Source organism: Camelina sativa, chromosome 12 (assembly GCF_000633955.1).
Source record: "Camelina sativa cultivar DH55 chromosome 12, Cs, whole genome shotgun sequence".
In the NCBI taxonomy this organism is placed as follows: Eukaryota; Viridiplantae; Streptophyta; class Magnoliopsida; order Brassicales; family Brassicaceae; genus Camelina; species Camelina sativa.
This window is the reverse complement of record NC_025696.1, coordinates 10,038,640-10,049,643: the sequence shown is the minus strand read 5'-3', so window position 1 is coordinate 10,049,643 and position 11,004 is coordinate 10,038,640. Positions and strand designations below refer to the sequence as shown.

General features: G+C 33.8%; 1 protein-coding gene across 1 annotated transcript; it reads right to left on the bottom strand.

Moving 5' to 3' along the window:
- On the bottom strand, window positions 462-4,126 carry LOC104733352 (cysteine-rich receptor-like protein kinase 13). Its single transcript, XM_010452934.2, has 8 exons — window positions 3,227-4,126; window positions 2,996-3,133; window positions 2,784-2,899; window positions 2,478-2,688; window positions 2,148-2,385; window positions 1,918-2,062; window positions 1,598-1,821; window positions 462-528 (listed from the first exon to the last, which is right to left on the bottom strand). Exons 1-8 carry the CDS (start codon window positions 4,110-4,112, stop codon window positions 462-464), a joined length of 2,025 nt encoding a protein of 674 aa, XP_010451236.1. The 5' UTR covers window positions 4,113-4,126.

Sequence of the window (11,004 nt, the reverse complement as noted above, 5' to 3'; positions counted from 1 at the left end):
CACCCTGAACCCTTCACTTTCTTATACCTAAATGTATTATCAAATTTGAGTAAAGTATCACTATATTAAAAATAAAAAAAAATCAAACTGAATTTTTTTTGTGGGATGTAATTATTGAAGAAGAAATGGGAGTTGAGCTGTAATGGCAAGAACTGGAGAAAATAACTAACAGACCTTTCCGTATAACTTGGTTCAAAAAATAGGCGGCGAGGCCCGGTTAAGGAAGTAAAATTGATAAAAAAATTCAGATCAAGGATTTTGTAACAAAGAGCGCTACAATAAAAGTATACGTAACTTTTGATGAACTATAAAATGCTAAAAGTGTACGTAACTTTTGATGAGTATCTCACAAGTCACAACTAACACATACATAACTTTTGAATAATTTCATTACAGTTTAGATACTTAAATAACAAAAAAACATGGTTACTTAACACCAAACAAGTCATCTTCAACGAGGATCAAGTTTCATCATTCATGCTTTGGGAATTTGACCTCATCGTAGATTGGTTGGGCCCAGAGCCGGCCCTGACCTAAAGCTCATGAAGCAGATGATTTAGGCACCAAATATTATAAAGATTTTAGGAGCAACAAATTTACATAAGTTTTCTTTGGAGTATTCCCATCCCACATCCCATGTCTTTATAAATATCTGAACCAAAAAAAATTAATAAACAATGAAAAAGTAAGAAAGAGAAAAGATGGAGGATCTTCGGCTAAATATTTAGAGGCACAAGATGAGAAAAAATCAACACGTGTCTTTCTATTAGTTGTTCAAATGTATTTAAAAATTATAATATTATTGTAAAATTAAAATATTATATTTTTTTAGTTTTGAAGACATTTGAGTGGGTGTCACCGATAGCAATGTTTTTAGAGTGTGAATGGTAACTGCGGTCGGGGCGGACAAATCCGTCTGCGGACCAGACCGCTCTGTTTTAAGTGTGGACAGCAGACCGCTGCGGTCCAACTCTATTTGTAGGGAAAAACGGTCCGCAGTTGGTCTGCTGCGGTCTTGTTTCTATTTTCTGTAAACCGCACTACTGCGGACTAAACACAATGAATGGTAAACAAAAAGCGGTTTGATCCGCAGATGGATTTATCCACCCCAACCGCTGCAACCATTCACAACCTTAGTGAAGTGGTTTTCTACTTTAATTTTTTCTCTATTGTGTTCAAACCACCCTAACGTTAAATCCAATCGAATTTTGCCCTATTTTGTCTAATCCAAAGTATTTTGTTTTATAAAAATTTCTAAATATTATAGTAAACAAAACCGAAAAAACAAAAAAAAATCCAAATTTTTTTTATTTTTTTTGACTTTTCTCTTCTTCTTCCCGTCTCCTAATCTCCTATATCTCGCCAATCTCTGCCGTTTATCATTCTTCCCCTGTTCCCATGTATATTTTTTTTCCTATAGTGTTACTTTTTCATTGTATGTGAAACTTAACAAAAAGGGAGCAGTTTGACTGTTTGAGGATAAACATGTAGAAAAGCATGAGAGAGGTGATGAGATTAAGGTTACAAGTGGACGTTTGGATAAATTTACATAAGTTTGCTTTGGCGTCACAGACCTTCGGGCCGGCCCTGGTTGGGCCTATCTGGAATGAGGAATGGAGGTCGCTTAGGAACAGGTAATATGAGGGAATTGCTAGTGAGCATCGACATGATTATCGAAAAGTCGGGACGATCTGTGGGATCATCTTGAACACATAGGAGGGCAATGTGGATGCATCTTGTTACTTCTTCACTCTTATAATTCTCTGAAATTGCTTGGTCCACAAGGTTTAGTGGTGACCCGCTTCTCCATAACCTCCAGACCTATAACACAGCTCAGAGATCAATCAGAACTTTACAGTCACAACCATAGTTAGATATAGGATCATAAGATTTCTACTGTTCTTTTTAGGTACTTACATATGTGACGAAATTATGAACCGGAGATGAGAAGCTTGTGTTCCTCTTGCCGCATATAATCTCAAGAACTAAGACTCCGTAGCTATACACATCAGATTTCATTGAGAATTGTCTTTGGTCCCTATATTCTGGGGGCATGTAACCGCTGCAAGATTAATTGTACATTTGGTCAAGAAATTTTTTTTGAAACTTAAGTTCATAAGCCATCAAGGGTAATAAGAGTATTTTACAGAGTTCCAGCTGGATTCTCTGTGTTAGCTACACTTTGGTCCATCCCAAAGATCCTTGCCGTCCCAAAATCTGCAACTTTCGGGTTCATATGAGCGTCCAAGAGGATGTTAGCCGCTTTGAGGTCACGATGTATGATTGTGGGTTGTGAATCTTGATGGAGATATAAAATCCCTCTAGCAATCCCTCCAATGATCTTGTACCGCTTTTCCCAGTCTAACTCCCCTTGCTTTTTAGGGTCTGCACATCTCATATAGACCCATTATACAATGAGATCAAGAATTAGGGTTTAGGAGAATATATATAACCCAATCATTTGTTTATATTCTTACCAAAGAGGATGTAGTCCAGACTTCTGTTAGGAAAAAACTCGTAGGCTATGACCCTTTCTTCTCCTTTGACGGAAAAACCGAGAAGCTTAACAAGATTTCTATGCTGAAGTTTCGCTACAAGAACAACCTCATTCTTGAACTCTTTCTTACTTTGTACTGACGTTCTTGACAACCTCTTGACAGCAATTTCTTTTCCATCAGGCAACGTACCCTACAAATAACATCAATAAGATTATATAACCAGCTTGCTTTGATTCCAAGTAATAGGCAAGGGAAGCAGGAAACAAGTAGCTAAAGAAATGATACCTTGAAAACATCTCCAAATCCACCTTGACCAAGTTTTTTGCTCTCTGAAAAATTATTTGTTGCAGCTTCAATCGTGCTAAATTTGTATTGCAGAGAGCGTACAGATGTAATACCAGCTACAGTTGTAATAAATGGTCTTAATTAGATTCCATAGACTATATATTTGCTAAAAGATAAGAGGCCAAATTAAAAAAAAAATGAACAACACTTACTTTGATTAAGTTCAACTTCTTGATATGATTTTCCCTTCCGAGCAAACGGGCGAGCAATAAGTCCCAAAAATATGCTAAGGATGACTACACCAACCACAACAATTGCTACAATAATTTTCATTGACATATTTACGCTGCCTGGAGAATTAAAAACATGTAACATTATAATCTTTGAACCTTTGGACAAAGTCTTGTATCAGAACTCTCAGTCATAAATTTGCAAGGACTTACTATTGTCTGTAGTCTTGGGATTGGCCCGATCGTCTGCAGAAGGTGGTTGTGACGCAACCACAGGACGTTGCAGTGGAGGAGCAGAAAGAGGAGGATAAGGAGGAGGAGCCAAGGTAATGTTACCAAAAGCCTTAGAGAATGTAAAAAGCTGCCACCGGAAAAAGCAGATTGGCCGCATAACATAGCCTCCTGTGTTATTACCACAGCATGACTGGTACTCACGTACGCCTTGTCGCAGACAGTTGTCACAATCACTCGGGGATATATCTGGTGTGCATTGCATCAACGCGTATATATTCTGGAATTTTGTCAAGTTTGCAAAATCAACTTTGTAATAGTTATTACTGGACGATGGTGTGCTTCTTGCTGCGGAGGTTGCAGCAATCATACGAAGTGTCAATCCTTCCCATATTGTCTTGAAATCTGTCAGATCAGAGGCGATGGTTGCAGTGTTCAAGACCAAATACTGAGATTCAATTTCCCAATAAGCTGCAGATCCTGAGAAAGAAACGTTGGAGTAACGCACAAGGCACAGCGTTGGATCAAGTGCCCAATAATATGCGTCTGTCTGGTTGACGCAATCCTGTATCAACCAGCCTGCCGCGCCCTTTAGACAATCAGAACAGTCACTTGGAGTTGATCTTGGGATGCACATCCCTAATGCGTAGACTCGATTCGGCTCTTCTCCAATGGAACCGTAGTAGAAACCATCTTGAGACGCGGCATCGGAAGGAAGAGAAGAGAGGATGAGACGGCGATTTGAATCGTATGTGCCGTTGGGTATGAAATTCTTACGGTTCTGTATGCATGTTTGTGCTGAAACTGAGGTAACACCAAAGGTTAGAAGAACAAAACAGAGGATTGATAAGAAACTCCTCTGCTTCATTTTGCCTTAAGAGATTATAGTTTTGTTTTAGTGTTTAAACATCTGTTCGTTTCTTACCAATTTAAACAGCAAGTGCTGTTTCTCGGAAACTTTCTGATTGTCACAAAACCCTTAAGAAATCTAATATATGGAAATCGAAAGCCATAAAGCCATTTTTTTCTTCTGTTCATACAGTATTAGTATTATGTTTAAATCCTTTCAAATAATAACGTAGACAAGTTGTAGTAGGCCAGTAGGCTGGGGTCGAGGCAGGCACCATTAACACTCATCTGTAGCCAAAATACATAGCTTTTTCGATAATCAGTTTCTTACCCTTAAGAAAGGCCTTAAAATATATGCAAGTAAATGACGGGTAAGGATTAGGCCATAAAAAAAAAAAATATATATATATATATATATATATACATATCTTATCTTATATAATATGAGAATGTTTTTTCTAACATTGCCTGCCAATGCGACACTTGGCGCTTTATATTTGTGACACATGTCTCTCTCACTAATTAATCTGAAATTAAATATTTTTATATACCTTTTTATTTATTTATATCTTATGACATCTGTATTGGGAGAACTATTTTGGGTGTTCTTAGAGTAAAAATATTATTAAAATAATATAAGATTAGTAGTTTAGATCTTTTGTTTTAGAAGTTGGTTATTGGGAGAACATGTTTAAGATTATAAGATTTAATAATATAATAATCTAAAACATATTATAATTTTAATAACTCTAAAAAATAACATTTAAACTGCAAACTTAAAAAACTTATACTAAAATTCAAAATACAATACCAAATTTTGATGTTCGAAAGCCCTAGCAGCAATTTCGAACAAATGGAGAAATGAACTGTTTTCTCCTTTGCAAAAAATCATATCCATTCACGGGTTGCCACGTCAGGCTGGAACTGGCCCAAAATCAGTTCTACATGAAGACCCAACAACATGTTCTTCGGCCACTATTCCCTATATTTTCGATTTTAAAGAGGCTAAGCACACCCAAGGTGTTGGCCCAATGCAGATGACCTTATATAGTGGATAGTTTGTTTTAAAAAATTCACATTGTTACAAAAATATATTTCTTCCAACTTTTTAGTTTAAACATATAAAATATTTCCTAATGAAACCATATACCATATAACTTTAAAAAGAAAAGCTACTAATCAAACCAATTAAAACAAACAAAATTTTCATACTTTTAAAGTAAAAATTGAAACCAAGTTCATTTATGATAGACAAATTTAAAAATATAGAATATGTACTAATATATTTTTAAAATCACATTGTAGTCAATAATCATATATATTGTATTAAAGACAAAAATCAAATAAAATTAAATTGTATTTAATATTCTATAAGTTACCGTTTGACTATCTTTAAAACATATGTATTAAAAAATATATATATCATTAATGGTATCATAACATAACCTTTAGTTTTAACATATAATATATTTCCTAATAAAGCATATACCATATAACCTAAAAATAAAACTACTGATTAAACAAATTAAAGCAAAAAAAGATTTAATACTTTTAAAATAAAAATTGAAGCCAAATTAGTTATGACAGAATAATTAAAAAATATATATGTTCTAATATATCTAAAAAATCACATTGTATCCAGATAAAATTAAACTATATTTATTATTCTATAAGTTATATTTTGACTCTCTTTAAAACATATGTACTAAAAGAAAATAAAAATAACAGAATTGCTTAATCACCCCATGAAATAATAGAAAACAATAGTTTACAAAATAATTTAATGGTAATTATAGTATTGATTTTTAAATGATTAGAAAATAGAGATAATATATCGAATCTAAAAAACATTTAATTTTGACACACTTTTCTTTTCATGAATTTTATTCAAAATTTGATGCGAGATATAGTATAAGATATTTCATAAATTTTTATGACGTTAGCCATATTTTAACATGCATTATTCCAATTTTTTAATATCAAGGATGATTACAAGATTAGAGAGTAAACACTTGAGCATATGATAAATCGTGAGTACACTTATTAATTATTCAAAATAATCATTGGTGATTCTTATGTTACCTTGTAAAACATATTGTCTAGATTCATAATCTCATTAGTATAGTACAAAATTCAGGTTTTAGAATTCATTTATTGATTGGATGAATTTTAGTCGGTCTGATTTTTGTTCTCACATATCTTATTATAAAATCATCAAAATCTGATGGAAAATTCAACATATAGATATTATAAGTTTAAATATAGTTAATTAAAATAAAAATTTAGATGTAAGTTAAAATAAATTAGAAATGAAGTTATGTCAGAAAAATAAATGGAATGTATGTTGTTGATATCAATTTTTCTGATTTTGTCTTCCCTTCCATGATCTACACCAATTGACGTATTGGAGAGTTCTTTTTTGACATTAAAAGAACATAATGAATAAGAATAGAGACAAGGACCGAGAAATAACTCATCATCATAGAAGTATAACACATTTTAAACATTCATATAGAGTTACTAATTCACAAGATGTTAGGAGGCTAACTGAAGAAAATCAAACTGTAGCAACATATTGTGGAGTCAAGAAGAAAATCAAATATTAAGATTGAGTTAAAGAATATATAAAGTTGTAGAACCACTCGCAAAAAGATAAATATTTATCAATTATTTTTCTTTACGATTGAGCCTAAAACATAATTTTTATTTATTTATTTTCAGATTTACTGAGTTTTGATAATAATTTTCATTTTTGTAAACTATTTTCAAATACTCAGTTTTGTTTCGAATGCCTAATATATGGTCTCTACACAAACCTCATGTGTACTACGACTATCTCCAATATATATTCTATTTTTTATTCTAAAACAGAGCATTGATTTTTTCAATATATCAATCTATTGTATACTCTAAAATAGAGTAAGTGTAAAAAATTAAAATTGCATATAGAGTAATCCTACCATTTATTATATTTAGAGTAAGATATAGAGTAGGGTTAGAGCAAATGTTACTCTATAACAAAGTATTGACTTTAAAATAGAGTGGGGCTAGAGATGCTCTAAGAACCTAACAATTTATCACAAAACAATAAAATTCAAAACAACAAAACTTTGAGGGATTTAATTACTTCAATCAAAAAAAATTCGATATGTTTTGTTTATTTTATTTTGCGCCCAAACATTAAAAACCATATATCTAAAGCCTTTATAATAAAGGAACACATAATAAACATTTTTAAAAATAATTTCATAAAAATAAACACTCAAAAATATATTTCTAAATTTAAGATATATCATAATTAATAAAAATAAAATAAAATATATATCGCGATGCGCGCGAGCCTATTTCTAGTATATATATATGCAAGTAGTCTCATTTCTTAGTAAAGAAGACGTTGATAATGCAGCAAATCATTCGAATTAATACAATATCAAGCGTTCGTCACATAGTCTTATTTTTTAAAAAATTATTGCTAATTCTTTGTCTCAGTGTTTTAGGCGTTTATTCGAGATCTTACTTATTTAAAAAGAAATTGAAGTTTCTCTGAAAATCTCTAAATGTTGAATTCGTAAAGCTGATAAGCAGTGGTCCTTTAACCTTCCATGTTAGACATATACGGCGTGAAACGGGGGCCCGCGACAAAATTCAACGGCTTTGGGGTAATTGAAAACGTTGAAATTTAATCATCATTCGTGACCATATCACGGCAAAACGTTAAAACCGTTGAACCAAGAAACTCTCAAGTCTTCTATCACCAAAACGGAACGAACCATAGAGGCAAATACAGAGGGATCAGATGATCATGATCATTGCAGGGGGCTAATTAATCTAGAGTTTCATTGGTTTTGGAAATAAACCTTTTAGAAATACAACGGCAAAACTCGGACTCTGGTAACACGGTCCCAAAGTGATGAAACCTAGGTTCAAATATTATCAATTAATGAAATAAGTTTGTCCTATAAGCTAGAACTAATATAATCCCTTCATATAATCTGTTCATTGATGGATGAATCTAACTTTGCTATTCTGACTGCTCCCCAGATTATCGGATAGACGAGTCCCTGCGCCATCATCTTTAGTGTTCTTTATTACATTTCTTTGAAAACAATAGCATTTTAGTTACGGGAAAAAAGCTTTTAAATACCCCATCTATTTTTTCTTTGGAAGATTAATACCTAGTCTTTTTCGGTTGGAAGTTTAATACCTGATCTATTTTTTGTTGTTCAATAAAATATTGGTTTATATTTGTGTTGGTTGAATAGTATCCCGTGGTCAACAGCCATTAAGGGTCGTGAAAGAACCACTAACCATGGTTAAAAATTAATAACACGTGGGTAATTAAACCCACTGAAAGTCACTGTTGCCCTTCACTCTTGTTTTTCCCCAATTCGTAAACCTCTAACCTAAATCGCGAAACCCCAAATTGAAAACCCTAACTCAATTTTGTTCTTCCTCTTCTCTACCTCTTCGATGAATCTGGGCGTTTGATTATCTGCGAATTGGGATCCCTCTGCGAATTGTTGAGATGAGGTATGTAATCGAATCGTTTGATTATCTGGGTTTTCGTCATGTTGTTCTCGTTAAGAATTATCTGGGTTGGGGTTTTGTCTCTTAATCGTTTGATTATCTGCGAATTGTTGTCTTAATCGATTGATAATCTCTGCGTATTGTTGTCTCTTAATCCAATCGTTGTCGTTTTTTCTCAAAATCGATCATCTTGTTAGAAGGTTAATCACTTAGTTTTCATTGTGCAGTTGCGAAAATCTGAAACTCAATATACACTTTAGAGGCGATGTTGCAGCTGTTGGTAGGGATGCAGACAACCGAATTTATCCTATTGCTTGGGCAATAGTTAGAGTGGAAGACACTGATTCATGGACTTGGTTCGTTGAGAAGCTGAAGAAGGATTTGCTTTTGGAGTTAGGGGATGGGCTTACTATTATGTCTGATAAGCAGAAGGGTTTGATCAATGCTGTTGGTGCGTTGCTTCCAAAAGCGGAACATAGGCATTGTGCTCGACACATATTTGTCAACTGGAGGAAGACACATGGTGATTATGTTCATGAAGGTTTCTTCTGGGCTATTGCATACAGTGGAACAGAAGGGGACTACATGTATAACATTGCAGCTTTGAGAAAATATGATCCACTTGCTTGTGAGGATTTGCTGAAAACAGATCCCAAGACATGGTGCAGAGCCTTCTTCAGTTATCACTCTAGCTGTGAGGATGTTAGGAAGTTGCCGGTGTTAAACATGCTCGAGGAAGTCAGAAGAATAGCAATGAAGCGTAATAGTAAGCTAGCTGCGAAGACACAAAAATGCAAAGGTCGGTTCCCACCAAAGGTATTGCTAATACTAGATGCAAATCGTAGATCTTCCAAGTTTTGTTCAGTCCTCAAAAGTGGTGAGCACAAATACGAGGTCTTAGAGGGAAGTGGTAGTTACTGTGTCAATCTCCTCCGTAGAGAATGTGCTTGCAACCAATGGAATCTCACAGGCATACCCTGTCCGCATGCCATTTATGTCATCACTGAACATAACCGCGATCCAGAAGAGTAAGTTAGAGTGGTCATCATTTCGGATCATTACTTGAATGTCTTATACATTATGAACTGATGGGATTTTTAATTTTGTAGCTATATTGATAGACGTTTACAAACAACTGTCTGGCAAGCTACTTACAAGCCTCCAGTAAGCTCATCTTCTGCCAACCGTATGGCCTTTCTTCATCTGCCCACTTTGCAAAACCATGAACAACACACTTAAAGAATCTTCTACCCGGATTCTCATTTGTCCAAGACTTTGCAAGCGTCGTAGCTCTACCACAATTGCAGCAAAGAGGACCCCAGATCCGACTCGAATTTGCATCAGACCCTGAACTTTGGCCCATCATTATTACGATTAACCCAGAAAGAGAAGAGGAAAACAATAATTGACTTAGGGTTCTCTATCAAGGGCTTCGCGAATTGGGAAAAAACAAGAGTGAAGAGTGAAGGGCAACAGTGTCTTTCAGAGGGTTTAATTAACCACGTGTTGTTAATTTTTAACCATAGTTAGTGATTCTGTCACGATCCTTAACGGCTGTTGACCACGGGATACTATTCAACCAACACAAATATAAACCAACATTTTATTGAACAACAAATAATAGATCATGTATTAAACTTCCAACCGAAAAAGACCAGGTATTAATCTTCCAAAGAAAAAATAGATGGGGTATTTAAAAGCTTTTTTCCCTTTTAGTTACTAATGTGGCTCTTACTTTTTTTTTTCTACTTTTTAAATAAGGTCATCTTTTCTTCTAATTTTGAGTCATGATCATGGATTCACGATGATAGTTTATAAAAAATAAATAAAAAATCACGAATATATGTGGTTATTATAAATTATGTTGATCTTTTTTGTAACTCACTCGGTGACAAGACACAACTTTCTGCGAAAGAACAAGTAAATACCATCGAAGAATTTGTACATAATTTCTAATTAAAAAAATTTCAAGATATGAATGAGCAAGAGAGATGTGGTTGCAGTGAAGGTCGTACCAAGAGTAGGTTTTAACTTCTGTAGAGAATTATCTGCAAATGTATCAAAGCAATAATCTGATTAACAAAATAGAAAAATATATATAATCCGCATACCATTTTTGTAGGATGAAAAAAAAAAAAACTTACGGTTTGGTTCTGCTAATGGAGCCATGGAGCTTCTGTTGTTGCTTCTCCAAGCAAATGAAATAATGACATATATTAGCTTTCAGCATACTCCGTGTGTTTAAAAAGAAATTTGTAATTATGCATTCATTGGTTCCAGACTTGCAGATGTTGGAAATCGTAGATATGAAATTAGTATTGGCTGGGCTTAGATCTTGGTTACTACATGTAACTTTTGTTCTAAGTATATATGATTGATTATTA